General features: G+C 39.8%; 2 protein-coding genes across 3 annotated transcripts in view; both read right to left on the reverse strand.

Annotated features, from left to right (window-relative positions):
• aqr (aquarius intron-binding spliceosomal factor) overlaps positions 1-1,515 on the reverse strand; it is a 51,026-nt gene extending 49,511 nt beyond the window's left edge. For both annotated transcript variants that reach the window (XM_086049101.1, XM_086049100.1), the window contains exons 1-3: positions 1,369-1,515; positions 920-1,026; positions 48-104 (exon numbers count right to left, since the gene is read on the reverse strand). In XM_086049101.1, coding sequence (XP_085905227.1) covers positions 48-104; positions 920-1,012 — 150 coding nt within the window. In that variant the 5' untranslated portion in view covers positions 1,013-1,026; positions 1,369-1,515. The remainder of the gene's footprint in view (positions 1-47; positions 105-919; positions 1,027-1,368) is intronic.
• Positions 1,516-5,402: 3,887 nt separating this feature from the next.
• Positions 5,403-27,300, reverse strand: part of dph6 (diphthamine biosynthesis 6) — a 66,874-nt gene continuing 44,976 nt past the window's right edge. The window contains exons 13-15 of the mRNA XM_086050542.1: positions 17,709-17,957; positions 9,351-9,735; positions 5,403-6,258 (exon numbers count right to left, since the gene is read on the reverse strand). Of these exons, the coding sequence (XP_085906668.1) occupies positions 6,140-6,258; positions 9,351-9,735; positions 17,709-17,957 (753 nt within the window). The 3' untranslated portion in view covers positions 5,403-6,139. The remainder of the gene's footprint in view (positions 6,259-9,350; positions 9,736-17,708; positions 17,958-27,300) is intronic.

Raw genomic sequence — 27,300 nt, forward strand, 5'->3', positions numbered from 1 at the left:
ATGATTTATGATTACCATCAAACTGACAGCAATGCAAACAAACTCACCTTCGGGTCGAATGGTAATTTGTTTTTTGCATGAGGGGCCCAATATTTGTTAGCCAGCTGAAACAACACAATAATAAAGAATAAATACAAATAATCTGTCAAAATGTGATAGAGGTAGGATTTTTTTTTTCAAACTATAAAGTTCTGTCCAAAATTGGAAACAAACACATAAAATAATAATATAATAATAATAATAATAATAAAATAAGAAAATAATACGTTTAAAAAAATACCAAAATTCAGTCAGCAGTGAGAACAAGTTAACGTTTTTTGAAACCCCTCCAATGTTTCTTAATTGTGTTTTCTTAGCAGTATTATACAAGTAAGCCTACAACATACTGTACAACAAAAAATAAAACAAATAGACAATCAGGGACCACATTTATAATGTGAATGTGGGGTGTTTTATTTTGCATGAGGGACATAAAACAACAACTAATATTCAATAAAAATTCTTTCACAGATAGGACTTGTTAAACAACAAAATTCTGTCAAAAGTGGGATTATTATTATCTGAAAAAAAAGGTCTCTCCTTAATTGTAAGTGATTAAAATATGCATTTTGCGCATAGACAATGGGGGACAATGTTATACATTTAGAATTATTGCAGTATAATGGGAAAAAATACATGTTGAAATGTTTTCATTTTTTAAAACCTAATGAATTTTGTGTCAGGCGACGGATTTGGGATGGGGGGGGTGTTAACTTTAAGGAACACGTTACAAAAAAAGATATAACTTGTTGCTGTTGTTATGACAACAGATAACAATTTAGTAATTTTTAAAGCACAATTCCTTACATATTTGTTTTCTTGGGTGACCATATCGAACATTGATGACTATTACACCCATGTGTGTAGTGTTGACTATTACCTGTGTGACATATTCTGCATTAATCTGCGACACTGATGGCGCCGCAATCTTTTTAGCTGGCGTTTCCTTCTCCATGGTGGCCGTCCCGAGCATCTTTTCGTCGAAAACTAACAGCAAAATAGATCCGATCGACACATGCATGAACCAAAACATACATGTGAATGAATGAAAGAAGATTGAGTCACTCGGGGCACTTTAAACAGCAAAGCTAGAGTGTTAAAAGTTCCGAACGAACTGAACAATAATAATAATGTAAATAATATGCTTTTACGATTAATTTAGTCCGAAAATCAAGACGACTTAGAAGGATAATAGCTTTCCAGAATGAGAAAACTATGGCTATGATAATGTGGACAACTATGACAATTTATCATTGTGTTACCGAGACTCCATTATCTTCTGAGCGTTACAGAGAAGTAAAAAAATTGAATTTGAACAGAATAACATACCTTTTCTAATATTATTCTGTCAGCATCGATGAGGAGCAATGTTGTTTCCAGTTGGTTTACGCATGGACACTACAAAACGCTAAACCGCGTAGATCGCAACACACTTCCGGGTTGAAGTCCGATAAAAAATGTACTCCGAAGGGAAACGAAAACAAACGACAACAATTGTTCCTACATTTAGAATGCGTTTTTTTTTAAATGTACAATACAGTAAATTCATAAACAACTGTCGTTTGTAAGAACAAAATATGCAAAAAATTGAGACTAAATTATAATATGTGGTTGTATTAGTCATTATTATACCATTAGTGGGTTGAAATCGGTAGCCTGGCAAGCAACACCCACTAAGAATGATTCTCGGTTTTCAGCATTTTCAAATGTAAAATATATCCAATGAAGGACTGCATTACAAATAAACATATAAACAAAACTAAATACAACGTATGTATTTATTTATTTTGTCAGTGAAGTAGTATTGCACCTGACAGTGTGAGATCCTCCATGTTGTCACTCACACTTGCCCTTTCCTTAGAGGGCCCTCTGCTGCAGAGGTCAAGTGTAGTTCAGTGGAAACTTTTAGCTCCTGTAATCCCTCTCCACAGGTGGTCGCCAGCTACTTTCGTTTCCCCATTGAACACCGGTATGATGTTGTGATTCCCATTTTACTTAACCTTTGGATGGCAGCTTTCTTTGAACCTCCATGCTGAAAAATGTTTATGTAGTAGTATGCAAAAGCGGGCATCCAAGGATGTTTCCCTCGTAGTGCTATACAATGTGCAGTGCAGGCTGTTTTTGCAAATGGTTTGGAATACAGATAACAAAAAAGGAGACAAATTCTCAAGGTCCACCAAGAACTTATTAAATGACAAAGACTTTAGATCATATGGTGTTGTTTTCCAAAATATAAAATTATTGTTTTTGTTTGAAAGACACTGACTTTGTTCACTGATAGTGATGAGAATCTTTGATTTCAGCTCCCCGTAAAGTCTCTTTATGAGTTGAATGGAATGATCCCAGCTTCAGATGGGGACGGAACCTTAATGGTTTTGCTACCGTACTCAGTGATGACCTGTGAAATAGAAGACAAGTGTTAAACAAATATTACGGAATATGAGTTGTGCAAGTGAAGCACCAAATTGATGAGGTATGCGTAACCGTTTGGTCAGTACAAAATCCTATTACTTCTATTTATGTTTACCAGGTACTCCAGTTTCCTCCCAGATTCCAAAACATGCATGGTAGGATAACTTAATTGTTAACTGAAGTTTGAATTTAAATTGTCCTTTAGGTGTAACTGTAAATGAGTGTGAATGGTTGTTTGTGCCATGCATGTACCCTGCGATTGGCTGACAGCCAATTCAGTGTATTGCATATGCTTTTTAATAAAAATTATATGGTTAGAGAATAAACACAATCATAAATATAATATACATTATAAAGTAAAAGAAACGGTTAAGATCACACATTGAGTTTGTTTTACAGAAAAAAATCGACCTATTGTATAAATACATAAATACAGCACTTTACATGCATTACTTATTTTAGACAGCAGAGGGAGGCACACACCATCCAATGGACTCATTCGGGGGGCCTCTTGATTCAACATACAGCAATTGTTTGAGGCGAGGTTTTGACCTGAAGACAATGCTTTAAAAACATGTCAACCACACACATACATACAAAGCAGTAATTATGAAACAGAAAGTACTCAAAGATGAAAACAAACAAACCAAAGGATGTCTGGATGCGTCTCCAGGAGTGAGGTCACTCCCAAAACTCACTTTACTGTATGTAGCTATGGGGAATGAGAGTCTCCCATGCACACACAGTTATATACACACACATCATCAGCCTGGTTGGCCTGGAGGAAGCAGCACACAGTTAAGTCCATGTGCAAGGCCAAAATGACAAGGGCCGCAGGCTGGTTGGTGCTAGGCGGTATACAAAGGACAACAACGTTGGTCACAAAAAAAAAAGCCACTTTTGTATGTGGAGCGGTCGCAGTTTGGCAGACAACGGGCACATGAGAAAAGCAAATGTCAGCCTGTCTTTAGTCATTTAGCAAGCCGGGACACAAAGATCGTCTTGTCACGGAACATTACGTCGGCCCAGCCGCGATGGGCATGATTACATCCTAGTGGCTGCGTTGGCATCTATATGGAAACAGACGGAAACAAATGTTTACAAACACATCCTACAAGTGGTGGCCCTATCGTTTACAGGAAAACACTGCATTGTTTATTTTATTGTGATTACGGGTAAGGGAAACAACGTTAAGCCCGTTGTTACATAATCAAAAGCTGGTTAGGCTAATATTAATAATTGTGATGATGGGACAAATAGCTTCCCATAGACAATTTGCCATTGCCTTTTCTACTGAAAATCCCATAGACAGTTTGATATCTTTTCCATTCTAAATATCTTCAATTTGCCATTGGCATTTCAATTAAAAAGCTCACTGACAATTTACCATTTCCAATAAAATAAATGTTTCCATCGTAAACCTCATGGACAATTTCATCATGTTTACCAAATCTCGTTAGGTGCTAAAAAATAATGCATATAAACTAATGAACGCCATTCGTCGTCAACATGTTCACAGTCACTCGGTTTAGATTGTAAATCTGATAGACAATTTGAACAATCTTAGAGACTCTCTGTGCTGAAGATAAATGTTCATTGTCAAATTTGGCCAAATCTAGAGTTACATCACAAGACGGAATTCACATAAACAAATAATCAACTCCAGTCGCCATCATTTTTATTCAATGTTGCTCTTTACCTTCTATGATAAATCCCATAGACAAATCGAACGTCCCCAGAGACTGTTCAAACTGATAAATTCAGAAAAAATAACATGTTGTCGGTATGCTGTTAACCAATTAAAAAATATATAGTGTTGGATCACAAGAACGAATGCACAGGACCAAGTAATCAACTACATTGGCGTCATTATTATTATTTTTTTATTAAATGCTGCTCTTTCATTTCCATTGTAAATCCCACAGACAAATAGAACATCCTTACCGATGGTCGATGATTGATTTTACGTACGCGATAAAAGCGTGATGTGACGGTTGTATCATTAAGAAAATCTATTTCTAGACAAGCGTCCCCCTTAAATAATAAACAGGTACGCACTTGATAAAACATTAGCTTGCTCGCTCATAAATAATTGCTTGTTTGTGTTGTTCAACCTGCAATAAAGAAAAAATCTTCAGGCTCCATTGGCTGCCTCCATTGTTCAATTTTTGATAGCAACAATCAAAACAGCGGCGAGGCGGGTTGACGATCGATAGGTAGGCCCGGTCCCGCCGCCGTCTCGGGCGCGTTGAGGCTAGAATCGGCGGAGTGAAGATGCATTCCAACTCTGGTTCATCAATACGGTTCATGATCTTTGAGAAAAGAAATGTTCCAGGAGCGTTAATAGTGTTATTTTCTTCGCGCACACACACGAGACACGCATGCACGCAGGCTTAATTCCTTGCCTGCAGCGGTGTGAGCTGAAGTCCCTCTCCTATTAACCAGGCTGCCTTAGAATCAATGGAAAACATAAAGAGGCTTAATCTTTTCGGGTGCCTGCTGCTGATTGCCTATTACACAATAATAACACACCTCCAGTCCCGTGGAGCACGAGAGGGAGAGACAGTCACCTTTACAGGCACACACTGGTAGAACACACAGTAAATCTGTTGCTGTACAACTGCATAGGTGTTGTTAGCTAGTGTGCTATCTGAAAACAAAGAGGTATTACAGAATGCTTCGGTGGAGCCTTTGTCTTGACTAAAAGAATTACCGCGTTGTTTTGCAAAAACGTCCACCCTGAAATCTGTTTTCAAATGTTTGCGTCATGTAAACAAACGCCAATTTGAACCCTTGGAAAGTGAATTTGACGCCTGTCCTTAGTTGGCAGTGGTTGCTAAGCTACAGAACAGGTAGTAGCCTGGTGCCTTCTCACTCAGGTTTTGATGTTAAGTAGTTTCAATGTAAAACCCTTGCTTTGCTTACAATTAGGAGGTACTGTGATACAAGTGAAGGATTTATGGCTATGCTATATTTTATTTGAAGCTAACATTTCTATTGTTGAAAATGCTAAAATCCCACATTTCGCCCACGTTAAACCCATCTCAAAATCTCTCGCTGTCGTCAATCTCGAAATTAATCAGCCGCTACTTCTGTTGGATGTGCTGTCTGTCGTCCGGGCGCTGCCAATGTAGTACCTAGAGCTGTGGTGAGCCAGATCCGCTCACAAATGACAAGTGCTAGAAAGACAGGGATGCCATGGCATGGTGACATGATTACAGTGCAGCAAAGAAACAGACACGGCCGAAAAATGGAGACCCAAGCGCACCGACACCGTATCAACTTCACACGCTTAGAATCCTGGCTTACCAGATACTAGACATTGTCGCACTATGTCTTGGGTTTAAAACTATGGCGCAAAAAGCAGAAGACCTATTAACCACAGACTTTGAAGTCAAAGATAGGAGGGTACAGGGGTGACTTACAAGGGTCCTCCATTCATGACAGCCTCTTCATATGACATTTTAATCAATTCATATGTATGAAGGTAAAAATTCTAAAAACTCAAGTCATTGTTCCAGTAGGCTACTTCTGGCCCCAACAGTATTCTATGGCCTTAATACCAATGGCATACTGGTGTAAATCCGTCACCCAATCCTACGATCATCCTTTTGGAAACCGAGGTTCGGATAGTCGAAGTCCAGAATTGTGCGTGGCCAGAGTACGACTGCCGATCCAGGTTCGGGTTCTACGAGCTGAGCCAGCAGGACAGGTGCAGGATGTTGGAATCGGGCAAGTCCAGGACCGGGACCAGGGCCACAGACGGACTGGAGTCGCCGAGGAGTTTTTTCAGAGCGTCGTCGAGTCCTGGCGGAGGAAGGAGGTTGACATTAGAGCGTCGCTCCCAATGGGGCCGCACTTAACCCCGTGACCAGGAGCCATTCGCAAATTATTGATATTCTTAAACCTCTTTTACATTCATTGCAATGTAGACATATGTTTTAAAGGATTGAATTCCACATGCAGACAAGCCAACGTGTGTGAACAGGAGGGGGTTCTGTCTTTATTAGACACAGTTGTTGTCTTTGACGTGGGTGTGTGTGTGTGTGTGTGTGTGTGGCCGGACTACAGATGGAAAGCGGACATATGAGAATTCATGGAGCAAATGTCTCGATGACAACTCGTCTATTTAGCAGAGGTCCGCCGGGATCACAGTCCAGTCCAGATCTGTAACGCTAATTGGCCACAAGTGTATCTGTCTCACGGTTGGCTCATTTCTTTCAAAAGGATGCACACCAGGTACTGTAACTATTGATAGGCCACTTGACTATATGTCCATGACCGCAAAGGATAAGGATCGAGCCTTGGTTCGGATAAGAAGCAAGAGATTTGATCATATTTCCCCAGTCACTGGCTCCCAATCAGATGTAGAATAGATGTTAAAATTCTGCTACTGGTCTATAAATCACTGAATGGTTTGGGTCCCAAATACATTAAAGAGAGGCTGATTGAATATAAACCCAGTAGGGCTTTGAGATCTGCAAACTTGGACCGATTAGTGGAGCCCAGAGTAAACAAAGTGAAGCTGCATTTAGCTGTTATCCCGCCCCGAGTGTAAATGCTTTTAAATTCAGATTAAAAACGTTGCTTTTTCCCCCCCCCATACCTTTGATTAAGGTCTTCTAATCATGTTTTAAATAGTTTTTTCCCTTTTCGTTATTTTAAAACCTTACTCGTTTTTTTTTACTTTACTTTTAAATGCTTTTAAGGTTTAATACGGTCATTTTTGCAAAGCTACTTTTGTTTTCTATGCTTTGCTTCTGAATGTCTGCTGTCTTTGTAAATGGTTCTAGGTGTTGTCTTTGCTTGTGTGAAGCACAAATTGCCTGAAGTTGCCTTGCCTTGCCTCGCTGCCGACAGCGAAAAAAACTTGAGTAACTGACACCCCCCAAAATGTTTTTCAATCACCTACGTTAACAGTTTAAAACGTAACTATACCCCGATGACACTTTCATATCACGCCAAACTCATCTCGCATTACCTTTAAAAATACCAAAGCTGGGCATACCACCTATGGCACAGTCTTGTAAATTCTGCCATTGTGCAACACTGTATGTCATGTTAGCCATGGGACAAGCGACCCAAAAGCAACGCATGAGCATTTCTTGATATATTAAGGCTGCAGTTGAACTGGAGGATTACCATGATTAATAGCGGATACCTTCGGGGCTCATTGGGCTTTTAAAGGAGTGGCCGAGGCCCAGAGCCGCGTGAGTTTTTAGTTGTGCTACGCTGCCTCCCAAATGGATCAAATTAGTCAAATGAACTGGCGATTATAGCAAGTGTTGGCCAATGAACATTGTTCATTTAGTGGGGGATGAGTAAAGATGCTGAGGGGCACGAAAAAAAAGACCTCTTCACCATTCATTTTTATGTTCTACTTCCAGAGGTGACGAATGTAATCACGCTCTGTGCTGTAAGTACAGATACTTTAAAAATTGTGGTTAAAGTAAACGTACTGATTGAACTCCAGTACTTTGGTAAAAGTAAATAAGTACAAACTCCTAAAAGTGCACACAAAAACTGTCTTATAGTGCCTTTTCGGAGATGGAGTCAAAAAACAGCCCATAGATAGATAGCATAGATAGCATGTTGTTGTTTCAAGAGCGGTCTGGAGCTCAACTTTTATGCTAACAAAGCGGTGTGTTAGCATAGCTCAGCTTCAGAAAACAGGTCAGCCGTGATTGGTCGTTACCTGAGCAGTTGTGATGTCATTTTCAGTCGACAGAAGTCACAAAATGGCCGCCCCCGGAGAGGGCTAAAAAAGTGTGGCTTAACTCTTATTCCACAAACGCAATATCTATCAGAACGCCTTATTTCAGCTAGTGGGCTTGCATAGAACATATTCTTGAAAAAAATTTTTTGCGTTGACTTCCTCTTTCAGTAATACGTGTGAGGTTTGAGTTTAAATGGTCCAAAAAATGCCGCATGGTTATAATATCTCTGCCCTCCTCTGTAAAAGTTAAACAGGGGGGGTCCGTCTCCGAGACATAGGGAGGCTTTGGATCGTAAGTAACAAGTTGAGACAAGATATTTAAAGGTTTCATTCGAAGCATATGCCACGTCTATCAGCTGTGAATCCTCACGCAAATAATGCAAAGGGGGAAGGGGAGTTTACATTTTGCGTCGCCTGTGCTCTGACAGCTGCACCTCGTGACACTGCGAGCGCCGACGCCAGAGGTGTTACTTTTTCCCCCTTTTGACTTTTCGGATTCATCGCCCCAATGAGAGTGGGCTGTGACCCATAAAGATGCCCAAGGGTGAGGTTTGAGGGGATTGCGGGGGAGCACGGGGGCTTGGCTTCATGTGCGTGCCAGCCAATTCCAGCTCCTCCATGATGAGTCAGGGTCTGTTTGAAGGGGAAGCAGCATAATCAAAGTGTTGACTTTGCTCCAGTTAACCAGTAACACGGTAATCTGTATTTACATGCTTCCAAAAGCATTGGAACACAGAGGCCAATTCGATTGTTTTTAAAAAATTTTTTTAAAAGATTAATATGAGACAAGTTTCTAGGTATTTACCTCTGCATCGGATACACAACTTAGAAGAAACCGCATTTTGTTTTGAGGGTTTGACTTAAAATGACCGTTATAAGCAATGTAAACAACAATGTGGAGCGACCACAAGGAATGAACAATTAATTGAATTCCAATCAACATCGCAATGTAGTCGAATGCAATTTTAAAATGGCACAGGCTGCAATTTGGGGGAAAAAACAACTTCTGCTTCGTTTTGGTCAGTGGATAGGCAGTTCCACAGAACGTAGGATCTTAATTACAGCATAGAGAACTCATGAAAGCGTCACTTCTAGTTGAAGATTTTTTTTCTTCTGGTGTGACGCATCATGGATAAATATGATCTTATTAGCACAGTGTGACTTGATTTCTGTGAACACAAACCTTCAGAGACTTGCTTTGCCAGCGTGTGGTGGCATTTGTAGAACACTCGGGCACATAGCGGCACTAGCTCAGCCTCCGTCTTCTTTCGTGCTTTTTCAAACGCGGTGCAGATTGCACCCGTGACCTCGCTCACATCCTCCGTGACCTCTGGGTCGGCCACGGTCAGGCGTAGGGACAGTGAGGCAGCGCTTCGGTCGCCAGATGTTAGAGTGTTGCACTCAACGCGGCAGTGTTGCAAAGTTTTGGTCACGTGACAGGAAGTCCTTTGGCCGGGGTCATCCCGGATAGCTTTGACGTGGAGCTCGACGGCGGCGCCTTTGGGTAAAGCGAGCACGACCACCGCCACTAATGGAGGGGTTGTGTTGTCAGGCCCAAGAAGCAACTCCTGTAATATAGACAAATGGGATGCAAATTGTTCAATGATGCACAATACAAAAAAAATAATGCCTCCAAAATACTATGTATATCATATATCATTTTTACAGTAGGAATAACTGGCTCATCGTTAGTTCCAAACTGTCAGCTTCATAAAACCTTGACTACAAGCAATGTATTATTTTAACATTAAAAACACACGTCAAAAAAATAATGTTAACAATGAACAGTAATTGATTAGAATCAATTTTGACTCAAAAGATGTGAACGCATCGAATCAAACATAATAGTTTCACTTTAAAATGTACCGTTTTATCATGTCACACCCCGTTTATCATTACGATACATATCAAACTGTCTCTTATTAGAGAGATAGGCACCCCTCGTTCACACGCCATGTATCGATATATTGAATCGTCTTTTATTGGAGAGATGCACACCCCAAGTGAAAGGTAATACTACAATGGCAAAGGCCAAATAAAAACCCATAGAGAAATGTTATTTCTTCATAAAAAACAAAAACAAAAAAAACTAGCACGTTGATAAGGTTTATACAGTAACTACATCAGCAACAATGCTAGTTTTGTTAGCCGGTCTATGGCATTTTTCCAGAGGTGGGAGTAAGTCACATATGAGCAAGTCACAAGTAAGTCTTGAGTCGTAACCATCAAGTCTCAAGCAAGTCCTAAGTCACTGTGGAAAAAAAAAAAGTCGAGTCGCCACCAAATTTCAAGCAAGGCCACACAGATATAAAACTGGACCACACATAGACGGACTAACCGTCTCTTTACGAGACAGCTGTGACAGGCCGCCCATTACCCGCAGATTGTGAGGTGACCCCGGGTAATGATAGTGTGCAAACAACTGCCAACAGATCCATAATGCTTTCAGCCACCATAAACAAAATACTAACATGACAGGTCCTACTCATGTCGACTTTTCACCTTTCCGCCAGGATCACTCCGTGGCCTCACTTTTTATCTCTTTTCTACCCCAACAGAGCGGCGGCCATTAGCCCGAACAAAAAGTATTCAGCACGGCCCCCTCTAATAATACTTGGCGCTGGCATCATCCGCTAATGGGACAGAAATGAGCGTTTTATATAAGCGCCATTTCAGCCAAAGTCGATAGGGTGAAAACACTTAACCCCCTTTTCAATTTGCTGGATCAATTTTCATCCACTTACACGGCACTCTGTAAGTGTGGAATAATAACAGGTTACTCTCGTTTTTTTTACTTGGACGCTCGCTCGACACCCACACACGAAAAAGAAATAATCGAAAAGAGCAGCACAAGACGATGAGAAACTCTTTGTCCTTTCAGGATCAGTCGGTCACCTTCAGATAAAACTTTCTCAAACTCTTAATTGCAAATTTATAAAGAAGTATGAGAGCTACACTGAAAAGAAAAAAAAAGGGCTACAAGTCCAATATTTGAGAAAAAAAGGTTATATTGTTAAAAGAAAAATTCTATATTTTTAAGAATGATTAAAATTGCATGTTTTTGTTATGTTTCGAGATACAGTAAATGTCCTAATGTTACAAAAATAAAGTGGTATATTTTTGAGATTTAATTAATACAGTGGTCAAATCATTTTTTCCCCATCGAAATGTTTGGAAATGCCATTATTTTGTTCTGCACCACCTGAGCTGAGGTGGTGGTGGTTATGATGTCTTGCTCAAGGTCACCTGGTTCGTAACCAGTATGCAGACTAGCCTCTCTTCAAAAACTAATTATAATTTTTTACATTTGTGTCAAAAGTGCAGCTCTTACCAGTTATTTTCTGTCACCAGGAAGCAGAAAACATTTGGTGTGCCCCCAGGCCCCAAAATCAAGATTTTAATCTAAAAAATATTTGTAAAAAATCTCATAACATTTTGCACTATTTTTAAAATTATACAACTCGATTGGAAAAAAAGATATTGTAAACTATACGATCTTAATCCCGAAAAGTTATGACGAGGGATGGGCAACGTCCTATACCAGGTATCGCTATCGGGTTTATTTTAAGATATCGATTGTCATTTTCAGTCGACAGAAGACAAAATGGCCGCCCCCAGAGATGGCTAAAAACAAGTGCATTTTGCTGCTTAACTTATATTCCAACCAACCATCCATTATCTACACCGCTTATCCTCACGAGGGTCGCGGGTAGTGCTGGAGCCTATCCCAGCTGTCTTCGGGCAGTAGGCGGGGGACTCCCCGAATTGGTTGTGGCCAATCGCAGGGCACACAGAGACAAACAGCCGCACTCACAATCAAACCTAGGGGCAAATTAGAGCGTCCAATCAACCTACCATGCATGTTTTTGGAATGTGAGAGGAAACCGGAGTACCCGGGGAAAATCCACTCAGGCACGGGGAGAACATGCAAACTCCACACAGGGAGGCCGGAGCCGGGATCGAACCCACGACCTCTGAACTGTGAGGCGGACGTGCTAATCGGTCGAACACCGTGCCACCCTAATTTATATTCCACAAACGCAAAATTGATCAGAATGCCGTGTTTCAACTAGTGGGCCTGCTGGGAACATATTCTTGAAAAAAATATGTTTGGGTTGACTTCCGCTTTAAGCGGAAAAATGTGACACAGAGTAAGGCCACTTCTGCAATAACTGACGCTACACTGAGCCAGATTAACACATCAGTGCTCATTATCTGCGTTAAAAATAAGAGTCTTTCCTCACAATTTTTTTGGTCATTGTTTTCAATGAAATGTAATATACAGAATCAAGAGGACTATATGTATCAATCAATCGGTTTTAAAAAAGTACTATCGGACATCCCTAGCTATGGCTAATATTGGAACCTATACAATTTTTTTCTTTTAAAAATGCTCTACTTTTTTCCAACTAAACTTTATTCTTATAAATTTAGGACTTTAATCTGACTTTTTACCACTAAAATCAAAATAAACATGACTTTTGTTTGTAAAAACACACAACTTTCATCACATAGTTGAATTGAATTAGATTTTTCAGGATGGTCTCAACACTTAATCAATTCTGATGATAAGGCGGCTCTCATGTCAAGTGACAGCGCATATACACGGCCCACGCTTTGATAAATGTTACATTAGCACTTCTAGCTATTCCTTGTCAATAGCGATTGAACACGAAAGAGAGCGGGCGAATGCGGAAGGATGTGACAGGACTGAAGGGGTGCATTGGGGGGGGGGGGGGGGGCATGTGTGCGGACCCTTGCTCAGCCAGGCTTAAAGGCCACCCTGCAGGCCTCTGGGATACCCAGCCTGGCCCGGTCCACCAGGAGAGCGGCGCGGCGCTCCGGGACTTGGTCGTGACACGCGACTTGCTGACTTTTTAAGCTGTCGGACAAGCTCACGTCAGCCTCACGTTTGTTCTTTTATTCATGTAAAGCACAGAGTGAAAGTTGCAGCGGCGGAAAATGCGGAAAGTTTGCGTGGTGGAGAAACTTCGACTTCCTCAGCAGCAGTTCCCAATGGGTCATTTGGTATTGGTGCCCACGGAGAAAGTGAACACATTTATTTTGTTGTACATCACAGTCTGAAAGAAGTTTTTATTGCTAACCACTAGGCTATCATGTTGCCCGGACCCAGGAGCATTTTTGGTAAACACATTTTAGTCAAATGGCACATTTTTACATCATTTGTCCAGTATTAATTTTGGACTTGCTCTACCAACTTGGATGCAGAAATTCCACACTTACTTTATTCAAGTTTTGATTCTTTTTTTCCCAGCCGAATCTAACCTCTTCTTTAAAAAAATGTTATACTTGTCCATGAGGTATATTGAAGTAAAACATCTCTGTTGACAGACAAGTTTGTATGTGTCATTTAGACTGGGTTAGTACTTTAAGTTAGAGAGTACATATGGTATTTTTTTTGGTTGTTTTTTACTGTGGAAAGGAATCTCTTGGATCAAAATTAACATTCAAGGATGGCACAAAACTGCTAAACAAGAAAACAACATTCAGTGCAAGAACTAATTTTGTACATTTTTTCACAAAAATCAACTAACTCAAAATTGTAATATTATTAAGGTACTGTTGGTCCTGCATATCATTACAAATGTGCGAAAAAATTACAGGGCCTATTTACGCTGTAGCCTTTTTACTAAGTGATGACACTGAAATCATTTATTTACATATTTGATTTTCTACGTATTTTACTTTTAACACCAACTTTGAGCATGGCAGACTTCATGTCTGTATTCCTTCGTCATTCACTTGCAGGGCGTGCAGCCGCAATCCCTGCAGGGCAGCACTTAAGGCGTGTGACCCACCTCTCTCTTCATGTTTGTTTTCCTTCTCCCCACTAACTGCCGTTCCGGGCGCGCGACAGAAAGAGAGGCGTGAAAGCCGAACGGTAAACACGGTAATAAGGAAGCGGTGTAAAGGCAGCCGAGCAGCGGGGAGCTGATGGGACTGCGCCGCTTAGCCAGTTCCCCTACATTTCCTGCTCAGCGGGACGCCGTCCTAGCTGTAGTGCCGCTGTCAGTCTGCCATTGCGTCCCTTTCCACTCGCCTGGCGTGAGCCAGGATGTTTGCGTGGAACACACGAGAGGCCTTGTAGCCGTTTAGAGCAGGCCAATGGTGAGCAGCTGTGCGAATATTTGGACAAAATAGCCACATGGAGTGCCATTAAAGAGCACGTAAACAGATTTGGAATAGAAGCGGAAGTGCTAAAGTCGTCAGATTTGTATTTGTACAATTTGAACCAACATTTCAAGGAAAAACTACGCCTCGAGCACCAAACTTTGGATTGGAATGTAATCGTAGGCCAAGTGAGAACTCGAGAACCATCAAGTGCTGCACTTTTTAACCTTTTCTTTAGCTTTTTTTAGGTAGCAGTTGTATAAAAAAAGGTGAATTTCCCTTTCCAAATACTCGTTCCGCTTCAAAAATGGTCAAACCTGGAGAGCTCACTAAAATTTAAAGTCAGTTTATTTCTTGTTTTTTTTTTAATGATGAATATGGAAAAGGCGAAATCCTTATGAAATTCCTCATTCTTGTTCAAAATGGTAAAACTTCACAGAAATGAAGAAAAATACACATTAAAGCACCTCATGATGCTGAATGGCCTTTAAATGAGAACTTAGCCAACAAGAAAGCTTTAAATATGGTTTGCTGAATAAAATTTGATTCTTGTCGAAATTCCTCATTCTTGTTCAAAATACTAAAACTTGACTGAAATGAGTCCACTTTAAAACACTGTTGGATGCCCTTTAAATGACAAAGCAGCCCAGGTCTCAAACTTAGATGTAAGAAGGTGACTTCTGATTGACATTCCTTATTTCTGTTATAAAATACTAAACAGGAAGCGCTCACTTTAGTCCAAAGTCTGAGTCTGCATTAGCATTAAAGCGAGATGGTCTTTTTCAGACAAAGCTTTCCACAGACGCTGGCTCAAATTTGGTTATATAAAGGTAAATTCACTTTTAAACTTATCATTCTTTGCAAAACTTCACTCAAATGGAATGAGTTGGAAGAAAACATCAAGGTGCTTTTTTTTTGACAAACTAGCCCACTGCGACAGCACCAGAAAGGTAAATTCATTTTGAAATCCCTTATTCCATCTGAAAATATTCAAATATTGAGTTCTCACTGATATTGAAAAAGTCCACATTAAAGCCAGTGAGTATGCTCCAATTATCATTGATGAATTATGTTAGAAGTCTTCATTCCTCTTTGAAATGGTCAAGCGTGTAACGCTTATTGAAATTGAAAGACTCCACATTAAAGCTGGATGTTTATTTTGTTTTTTAAATCAAGAAGCAGCCCAATTAGGCTGGTTAAATTTTACATTCGCTTTTCACTATTCCTAATTCCTGTTTCAAACGTCACTAAAGTGGAAATAGTCCACATTAAAGCACTTCATAATGCTGGATAGTCTTTTTGTTTAGTGACAAAGCAGCAATGTTGGTATAACAATATTTTCACTTATTTCATTCCTCATTCTTTTTTTAGAATTGTATAATGTGAAGCGCTCACAGAAATTGAAGGAGTCGGCATTAAAGCACTTAATGCTGCTGATTGGCTATAGTGGCTAAAACATTGTCTGTTAATGAAAGTTTAGTACGGCAATGCACTTTACATTATTTTCCGTGAGAAAAACACATTGAAAACTTGAACTGTAGATGGAGAAGTTTCAACTTTGTGTCTCTCATGATCTGACCCAGTTTGCATTCCTAAGCAGTGGCATGTTGTCAGTGCTTTACATATTTCTTATCCTATGGCGTTACAAAACGTCAAAAATCACAGCGGCTTGTAAAATCTGAATATTGAACCCTTTAAAAAAAAAGCCTCGAAACGGGCAAAAACAGCGAGAATTACCGCATGGCTTTCCAGGAAGTGACACAAAGTTGACATCCTCTTTGCCTCGGCTTTTAACCGCCCTGTGCCCCCCCCCACCCGCCCGCGCCGACAGAGCCACATGTTGGATGTGTACTCCTGCCTCTCTCCGTGCCTCCTTGGGGCCTATTCCCACCGCGAGACAGATTACAGTGGGCGGAGAGAGGCTGCCAGGGAAGAGACTGGCGCTGGGGTTAGACGCACGGAGCAAGTGGTTGTAAGCCAGGGCGGCGGAACGGAGGGTGGTGGCAGGAAAAGAGGGTTGGAGGGGGGGGGGGGTGGATAAGCTGCTCTGAGAGTTGAACTCAGATCCAAAATGGTCGGGGGGTGCAAAGGATTAGGGAGGCTCTGAGGAAGACATCTGCCTCTGCGCCAAGCTGCACATTATCAAAGACGCCGGCGCTTCCCACATCATCAAGTTTTCATGAGTAACGGCAGCGGGAAATATCAGTCGCAGTGAGCGGCCCTCGGGGGAGGGGCGGTTGGGGGGGGTTGGGAGCACAGAGAACTTTTACCTATTTCTCCTTCACAAATTTTTTAACAAAAGTTTAGGGACACCTCACTACTACACCACCAGCAAGTGAGTTGGCCCCTCTAACTTTGAAAGGTACTGTGTAATTCAATCGAATTATAAAATAATTCATTAATGTAATTCAATCTAATTGTAAAATACTATCTGTATTTGTATATAAATAACATACAGTCATTATAATTAATAGAAATAAATAACTGTGCATTGTATTGTGTGTGCAACTTGGACACAAGGGGGCAATACAGCAAAGTCATGCAGACAAACAAATAAGAAGAGTTGCACAACTACATTACTGTAAGTGACTCTGAAAACTGCAGGTACATTACTCGTTTTTGCCAGAGGATAAAGAATACATGCCTGTGAGTATTGCTGTATTATCTGTCTACATGTGTATCTCAAATTGTTGCTCTAACAAATCTTCCAAATGATTGCTTGTATTTCAAGGCACCACTGTATTGATCCAATTAACATAACTTCCTTAACAGGCCCCGTTTATTGCTGAACTAGTATTTATTGAATTAATTATTACACAAATGTATACATTTTTCAACTTGACTTTTTGATGTTTATGCTATGTTAAACTAAGTGAAAGTATTTGTTTGATAATTTTAGTCATAATAACAATGTATTAGGTTTTTAAATTTACAAATGTATTTACTTTTTGTATTTTGAAATTAATAGATGTTTTAAAGTATAAACATGTATTTTTCACATACTTATTTTTCAAAATACATATAATAATGTTTAGAATTAAAACCAAGATTTGTGAAGTTTCTGATTAATACATTTTTAGATGTGAAATTGTATTTCATTCATATGAAATTTTAAAGAAATATAAAGCAGTACATGTTTTAAACTCTGGATACAAACACAAAAAGTGTTGTTGTTTTTTTCATGTAAAATTCAAGATTTCAATAATTCAACCTCCCCCCACCCCCAAACACACACACAATTTCAGTATTTTACTGTGGAAAGATATCCATTAAACATGCTTAACTTTTCTGTTCTTGCTTGCAAATAAGGACAAAAGTCTTGGGACATTCACCGTAGAGAAATTCACTTAACTCTTTGCATTCAACCGTACTCAAGTCGCCTGCTATCGATTAACTACTACCTACTGACCTGATCTCCGTCCGTAACCTCAAACATGCGTTTCCATGCGGCCTGGATGATGGCGACGTCTTGACGTCTGGTGACATAGCAGTGGGCCTGTACCACATGGGCCAGAGTCAAGCTGCTGATCGTGGCCTCCAGAACCTTCTGGGCGTGGCTAAAAGACAGGCTGGCCTGCGTGCGGGTACCTGCCTCCACCAGCTGCATGGTGCAGGGGACCAGTGCGATCTGGCCCGCACAGAACACTGCGTCATCTACCTGGAGAAGACAACCAGTATAGGAGAGCTGTCATTACCTCAATTACTCACGTATTTTCATAAATAATGTCACACCTGAAATGTACAGTGTTTTGAACTCAGGTTGGCTGTAACAATTGTTATACGAGAATAGGATAGGATAAGATAGGATAGGATGTGTGCACCTCTGGATCCATCTAGCTATGTATCTATCGAGAGAAATGAAATCATTTTTTCATTGATTGTATTTTATTACTAATTTCAACTATACATCTATAAATCTATACATTGATTTGTTATACTTTTTTTTCCAAATTGAATGAAACAGTTACAATAACCATACTTTGTCAGAGTTAAACTACATGAGTTAACCACAGCATTTTTTAATTCTAAAAAGTGGGCAAACTCAAAAACTACTTTGGTGTTTAAAAAAAAACGCAAAACATTTTAATCAGTAATATGCAACATCAAATTAACATTCATTATGAATATCCCTTGGTTAGCGGTGCATTAATCAACAGTCCCACCTCCTGATTTTCAGCTTCTTATCGCCAACAGTTTTCATTTCACACTTCACACAAAACCTGCCAATAGCTTCCCAGCAACGCCAGTGTTATTTATAAGCATAATTAAGCATGTGATAATTAGCTAATTCTCTGTTAAATACCTCTGCTGGTTGGGGCAGGGGGAGGGTTGGGTCTGGCATAACAAAAGTTGGGCTTGGATCTATCTGTTTAATGCGTAGAGACGTGCGCGGATGAGGGGTGGTATTAAAGAGGTCAGGTCTTTAGAGACCCCGCGTGGGGGGTCAGTGGCGAGGCTTTCGGATGCTCGCGTGTGGTCAATGCAAATATCAGTTGGTGATAATTGCTGGGCTATGCAGGGAGCCGGGGTGCCTAAGTGAAGCCCGCCGAGGAGGATCGAGATAAGATCCGGATCAATTGATAAACACAAGCTGCGTTACTTACACAGAAAAATGCTGAATATGATCATGGTAAAATAATGGTTGTGTCCCAACTTCACAGGACCGAGATTATCCATCCGTTCTCTAAACCGCTTATAATCAGGGGCGACGCTTCTGAAAAGTGCATCATCCATTTTTACATGAAAATGCTACGTGGATACGTGTTAGCATTACCAATGGGACTGTAGTGAGATACCAAAGTCAAAATTTGATATGTAGCTCAATTCCTGACGCACACTGTGTGTGTGCGGAAAACTGCATTGTTTTGTCTAGAAAAAATTTGAGTGGGGCAATTTAAAAAAACAACACATTTCATTTTAAGCATAGTTTTTCTGAATGCGTTGTGCGGTGTATTAGCTAAGCTCTCAAAACTCAAAAGTCACAATCAAAGCTCAAGACTATATCGTGAAAATAACATTAATTACATTCTAAATATTCATATTATTTGTATTAAAACGTTCAAGCTTATAGGCCACTCCTCCTGGCTAACATACACCATTTCCGGTTTCCGGTTCTGTTTGGCCATTAGATTTTCTCTCCAGAGTCCAGACACATCGGTTCCAGTCAGACTTTTGTGAAGTGTACTCAACTAAGCACTTCATTCTGGTGTCTCGCGATTATATGTTAATTTTAGTTGATCATAGCAATTTGCATGGCTTCTCCGTCTTTCCTCATCATCCCTTCATTAGAACAATACTTGTCCGAACAGAAGTGTAGCTTATTCACCGCCACAGAAGCGATGATTAGTGACTTTGGAGCAACGCGTTTGGTCACCCGGACGAAGCTGGTTGCTAGCTAGCTAGCTAGTTCGAAATACGTACGTAGCACCGAGCTTGCTCAGCCTCAAAACCAACCGCGGTGACGTGAGCGACATGCGTGAATCCAGCCCAGCGAAGCTTTTTGGGACATTTCGGCAGTTGATTCTCAGTTTAGATCCATCATGTGTTTTAATGAGACGTGAAACGCTCGCAAACTGCGATGCAAAACCACTTATTTCAAATCTCAAATTCCAACACATTGCCATTGGCATCCCATTTAGAAGCCATCAAATGTGATCACAGGAAAAAGAAAGCATGCTCGCCCCCTTCTGGTTGGGACGACTGTCCGGCTTTTTGAAAGCTCGTCCCCGTGACATGAGTTCACTCTATTTGGAATTCACAAAAGCTTGGCGACCATTTAGTCAATTTGAATATCAAAAGGTGCTAACAGAGGGCTCCCTCGGCTGTTAAAGGCAGACTCCCATCGCTGCATCCAAGCAGGTGTGTGATGATCAATTATTGACGACGACGCTCTGGTTACTCTTTGTGGGAGGTGGAATTGGGGGGGATAGGGGGGTCGACATGGGCGAATACTATTTACATAAAATTAACAGTTCAAAAGAATGACTTCACACACCGATCAAACTTGTTAATTGACTGTCAATGCGGTGTGCCGCCGCATATACACAAAACACACACGCACGCACACACACACACACACACAAGGCTACATTATTCATCTCGGGCCCTGACAGGGAAGACAGTCCAATTTGCATGGGCGTTCCCGACGTGATCAACAACCCCTGACGCCGCATGCATTTTTAATAGGAGCCCCTCCTTAATATTCATGAGGGGGCAAACAATCGCACATGACATTAAACTTTCTATAACAAGGTAAGTAGTTTTCAAACGCTCATCTTAGCTGTCTAAATGGCCCGCGGAGACAAGTCAGGATGCGGCGCATTACCGCATGTGCACTGCACCCATACGGGCATTTTAATGTCTTTTATTTGTAGTCGATCGATATTGGTGCTCACTGAGCTGAAGTCCAACAAGATGTTATGCGGCGGTTGTGTGCCTTCAGGTGGTGCGTCTTTGTTACGCGTGCATATATGGACGTACTTTAAACAAGTATAGTACCAAAAGTCAAAACGTTAGTATCGTGACAACACGACGATCAATGAATTAAAACTACCGACAACGACCTTAACCCTTTCATGCAAAGTGGTCACTACGGTGGCCAGCTATTTAAAAGTTGCTTTCGCCTATATTAATACATCTAAAAAAATATATTTATATTTTAAATAATAACATAAAATCGTAATTAATGCATGAAAGGGTTCAAAATATTTTTTTAAAATTTAGATTAATTAATACAGGCGAAAGCAACTTTTAAATAGCTGTCCACTGTAGTGACCACTATGCATGAAAGGGTTAATATTCCACGAGACAGTCAGTGAGCAGCAATAACCATGAAAACCACAAGCATGTTTTGCTTTTTCCTTGGCTTTTTTTTTTTGTTTCTGACAAACTATCGTGACACTGAAACACTGCTTCGCCTTGATCTCTTCCCAGCGCCCTTCTTTCCGGAACAAGTGTGCACAGTTTCTTTGCCGATGGGTGAAATGTCTACTGACGAACTTTGGAACTTGAAGGTAGCACTGTAGCAGTGATGAATGACGATCTTCAACTGCCATGACGTTACTTGTGTCCACATGGCACCAGCAGCTTGTACTTTATTGCTTTGCTGCTGTATATTTAGCCAATTGCCTACATGTTCTGACCATGATATACTGCTAAAAAACTGCTACCCATGACACGAAGCCCTCATATTGGACCAATAAAAAAAAAAAAGTCTGGTTGCTGTGGCTATGTTGTCGCTTCTTAAATACACTTTCCCCAAACAGAGTGTATCATTACCACATTTCCATGTTGTTTATCCTTAAACAAATATGACTCATGTTAGCATTGGTTAGTGGGCTTCTGATGGGAAAATCGAGTCGCAAATTGCACTTTCGAAACAGAATTGTCCGATGTATTATTATTCAACTAATTAAAACTGAAACTATATTCATGAATAAGTAAAAACAAAACACTATATATATATATATATATATATATATATATATATATATATATATATATATATATATATATGTGTGGTTGGGGACAGCGATGTAGACAATGTGAAAAACTGAGACACACCTACCTGCTTTGTATTAACTAAAGTCTTATTTTTGCTTCTTGCTTATCTGTGACTTGTTAAAAGGTCACCAAAGACTCTCTCTACGGACAGTGACTTTATGTAAATGCACCTGGGGAGCCTCTGTGGAGCACTAATGGGGTTCTTTCAGACTGAGGTGTTTCTAATTGGCTTTACTTATTTTTTTGGTCAGACACTTTTCCACAGATGACCAGATAGCACCGGACTATATTTGGTCTCAGAAGCCCTCTGGGGGCCGAGCCGCATCTTTCCGAGGAACATCTCACGGTGTCATTAGCCGAGTTTGGAAGATAGCTGAACTGGGATAAAATTACCCGCTATTGATGAACAGTCAGGTTCTCCGGCTGGGTCCAAGGACAGGCGGAAAGAAAAGCATCTCGAACACACTTTTCAGCTATGCTAATGGTCACGTTTGTCCCCACGGAGTTCTCATACATAATTTAAGCGGGAAAACGAGCATGCAAAATGTGTAAAATAGGTTTAATTAAATGGGCATAATGTTACTTAATGCAAGGACACATGCAAAGTAAGTACAGGGGTAGTGTTATTCATTCCGATCTCATGTTATATAATTACATGCTCATTGCAGTGTAATTACCACTTATAATACTTTTTATTTAAATTATTGTTGTACACTATTGCAATGGTTACACCAATTCCCATCTCCAAAAATACTTAGCTCTTCAAGTACCAACATTAAAATACAGTAGTGAAGTAGGCCAAAGTGACCATCAAAAATTAGGCAGAGCTATTTTTCTTAAAAAGTATATTTTATATCAGGGGATGTAAGGATGTGCTGTTATTAAAATGCCAATTATGTAAGCCTATTCATATTTTCATCAACCTAAATCATATTTTGATTAAAAAAAAACTCTTATATGATTAGAATGATTTACTGACATTCCTAAATGAAACAAACAAAAAAAACATAGTTTTAATGCTTGATTGTTATGCTTGATTCATTTCTTATTTGCGTCTAGAAGAATGTTCCCAACCGAAATAGCTAACGTTCTGTGTCTGGGGTTCTTGAAACGTTTTTGTTGGTCTACACAAGCAAGGCAATCTTAGCAAATTCCATGCTGCTAAATCAAACTGCCTTCAGGGGCTGAATTTTCAAAACATTATGTGACGCTACTGATGAGGGGGTCATGCTTTGTAACCAACAAATACATTTTCATCATGATGAACACACCTGCAAAATTTGGTAAGTTTTTGAGTAGAGAAAAGCTCTCAAAACAAACAAAAAAATTGTTTGGCCTAAAATGAATAACAATTAAGAAACAAAGCCATTTGAAGAGGCCCTTACAACATTGGTCAACAGGAAATGGTAAAGGCTTTATGTGTCCTTAAATGTATATTTGACGCTGATTAAAAAAAATATATCTTTACTTTTTTCAAAAACATCTTTTTGTTCATGTGTTTGACCTATGAATGCTTGCACAATACTTGATTTTACCATGCACCGTAATTTATATCTATGACGTTTCCAAAAAAAAAATATTCCACCTGTTGCTGAACCTACCCCGTACTTCATAAATATGACTAAATATATTACTATATTGCATCTCATATTAATAATGTACTGTGTATTACTATTACTATTTTTGTTATTATGAAAACCTGATGTGAAAGAGGAAAAAAAATTATCTAGAAACGTTTACTCACATCTGATTAAAAAAAAAAAAAAAAGGAAAAATTTGATGTCTTCAAATGGCGCAGGACAGAACAGGCAACATGCAGGTTTTTCAGCGAATAACCAAGGATAGGTCCCCCCAAAAACTCCATTTAGCGAGGATTCCCTGTATTTGCATTGTTTTCATGTTTGTCATGTACCGTATGTGGTGATGTCAGCCAAAATCTGTGTTACTTAAACTGCCAAATGAATGGCCCTGGGAAGTGCTCAAACATTTCTTCAAGCCTTCTCACATCTCAGGATGCACATTTATCAGGAAACTATTCAAACATAGGCAACATTTTCACCGAAAAGAGACTCATTTCTACATTTGGTCCATACCAGACAGGGACAAAAGGCCTTCCTGCAACCAACACCCCCGAGCCACCAAACGTGCCCTCACGTCTGCCCTTGACGTGACCACTCCACACACACACGCACACACACCCGCACGCACACAGTGAGAGTTACACACTGTCATGTCAGCTCTGGTCAACTTTATGCTGGTCGGAGAGGGCTGCCGCTCAGTCTCCAACCAAGGTCGGGGTGTGTGTGTGTGTGTGTGTTGGAGGGGGGGGGGTCGTCTGACAGCGAGACGCTCAGGGGAGGCGCATCGCCAACGCCGGCGGGCATGAATAAACAAACACGTTCTCTTGCCATCACTCAAATGTGGGCTTGTTTATTTCCTGCTGGGATTTTCAAATGTTGATCTCTGTATTGTGTACAAATGTAACATACCGCTTCTATTCGGAGGAGGACCAAATGGTTGATGACCCAATGAGAATTTGCACTTTTGAACATACAATTATTGAAACAAGTGAACCAAATATTGATAAGTCAAACTATATGAGGTTAAAATAATGCATTTGTAAATTAATAATGATTTTCTAATTAAAAAAAAAACAAGAGATTCCTTCACATTGGCATTTTGCATACAGGAGGTGCAGTATTTTTTTTTTCCTCCATATTGTGTAAAGTTGTTCGTCGATGACGGAGAAGAATTCATGGCTCAAGACTCTAAAATTAGAATCTTCCGATTACAACATGGGATGATGTCACTCACCTTTGCTACAAACTGAAGTTTGAATATAAACAAACAACTGTAGTCCTCTAACAGCCATTCGTTCATCTGCTGGCTACACACACAGACGCAATGTCGAATATCTCTATCATAATACAACCGGTATTTTTAGAAAAAATATTGATTCCCAATGCATCGTTCTTGGTTATCTTCAAATATATCACGGTAACGTCTAACTCTGGCGGTAATATTCCATCATGAGTTATTCTGTGATTCCCACTCCTACTTGCTATATGGAATAAATACAGCTAAAACACAACCGGGGCCAGACTGATGGAAAGGCAAGTTTTTTCATGGCGTTAGGCAAATGGCCCTGGCTGCCTTCAACTGTCGCCACCTCCGATCCTTTGACAAATTGGTTGTGAGGCTTTTTACGACTGATGCACATATCGCAAAAATCATTTCTGCCAAGCCTCCCTCGCTCGCTCTGTGCGTGCGCGCGCGCGTGTGTGACCTGCCCGTGGGGACATGACAAGCACCGCCACGCATCGCTCTATCAAGCCCGATCTTTCCAGGACAATGCAAATGATGACAAATTCCATCATCCTACATTATGCGCTTTGCTGCTAATCTCCCTAATTCGAGAGAATCGTGGAGGGTCTCGCCATTTGGGCTTGAGGGGCATGTTTGTCTGATTGAATGATGATGAAACGGCAGCCCTCAACCCTCCCCCCCCCCCCTGATGTCTCCCATCTCTATTCCCCGCTTTTCCTCTAGCCTTATGTCATTTTCTTGTTTTTTGTGTGCATTTGCGGTAGTTAATAATGCACGGAATATGAAATGTCCACTCTAAGCATCCCTCATAAAAAGACAAAAAGATACAGTTCAGCATTGTTGATTAAAAAGACGGCTTTTGGACAAAACAAAGAATGATATCAACAAGACAGCGGTGTCAACACGCAGGAGTGGATGTAGTACCAGCTAGTCTCGACAGATGGCAGTACAGCTGCATGAAAACACGAGGCCCAAAACTGTCCAAAAAGCGACTGTCAAACATGTTTTCTTTTGTTGCCCAAAAGTCAAAATGTTCATTTTAATAAAGCACAAATTCCAGAAGTGAATCGCAGTAAGATTGAGAAAGCTGTAAATTGTTGTTTGTAGGCAGTACTGCGGAAAGCTGCTTCACAAGTATTGCCTGTATTCATTCCATAAAATGACTATACAGGAATTTGGTGTATTGATGATACAACAATGTCAGTAAATATAATTTGAAAATAGTAAAATAAAATAGTTAATATGAATAATGTCTATTGTTATTATCTTTCCTGGGAATTAATAATGCGATTTTAAATGGATAAAATGCAAAAATATTGTAATAGTAAAACTGAACACATGAACAAAAAATGACTTCACGATACTATAAATTGCAGTAATAAAAAAACCAAATGTTGCCGAATTGTCTCTGGAGGGATTATTTAGTAGGATAAAAAATGTATATGATAAGATATTTAAGTTGTGACTTAATATAAAAAGCAAACATTAAATAACTAAAATAAACAATAAAACTTTCTAATAAAGTACCAATAAACACAGGAAAATAAACAAAACTTAAAAAGGAAAAAAAAAATCTATAACATATATACAGTATATACTATGAAATACTGCATACTAATAAAATAAAATGTGTATTAAATATGTTCATATTTTTTGCCCTTTGAACCAGATTTCAATGCCCATAATAATCCCTTTTTATGTCATGATTTCAAATATGTAAATGGTCATTCAAATTGTGACAGCAACAAAAACAATTCCAAAAATGTAAAGAAGAAATACTAAAGAGGCACAGACCCCCTCCAAACCTTAAGCATTCCAAATAGAAATGGATGGAAACAATATCACCCTTACCATCTTACCTTCAAAACCTTTGGGCCCCTGACACCCCTAATGATAAATCCATAACATCAATAAGAAATGTGAATTAAAAGACAACATCCTGAAACATAAAAATACAAGCTGTGTATTATTCATCCCAGTTTTTTTTTTTTTTCCCGGAAAAGGCGACCCCGAGGACAGCGACATTTGAAAAATGAATGACCCTGTGCTTAAAAGTTCCCACTCCGACGAATTCCCTCCCTGTACAATTTATGATCAAGTTCCCCCCACCCAAAAAAAAAAAAAAAAAAAACCTAGACTAAAATGTAAAGTAAACGCTAATCTCTTCTGAGTCGTCTGTGGTGCTGCTAAAAAAAAATGGAAATGCTGGCATATTGTTGCATGTGGATGTAATAATCATTTCTAACCAGAGGCAGAGACTGTCACTTTTAATGTGCACAACTTAAGGAATCGCAGAACTGGGGCATAATAATCACATACATCATCTGCTGCTGGAGCAAATTCCTAAAATACAAAAAAAAAAAAAAAAAAGGCTGAGCAGCATCACAGTTACATTTGCTAGTCATTCGATGCTCCTCTTTCATTAATCTTGTGCTCTCCAAACAAACTACTAATACAAACCACAGACCGTAAATAAGGTAATACTCCATTTAATCTTTCTTCTTGCGGGCGGGAAAAAGTGATTCTCCCACCTTAACATTACATGTTGGGCCTCTGTATTGGTCAGTGTGTATTGTGGACACAAGTTTTTTCAAAAGGCATTTTCCTTTAAATGTCTTTTTACTTCTCTATAATTCTATATCCGAATTCAGAATGTTGATCCGTTGGATTGG

The sequence above is a fragment of the Filicampus tigris genome, chromosome 13, assembly GCF_054856515.1.
Source record: "Filicampus tigris isolate MCC_2025a chromosome 13, RoL_Ftig_1.0, whole genome shotgun sequence".
Lineage (NCBI taxonomy): Eukaryota > Metazoa > Chordata > Actinopteri > Syngnathiformes > Syngnathidae > Filicampus > Filicampus tigris.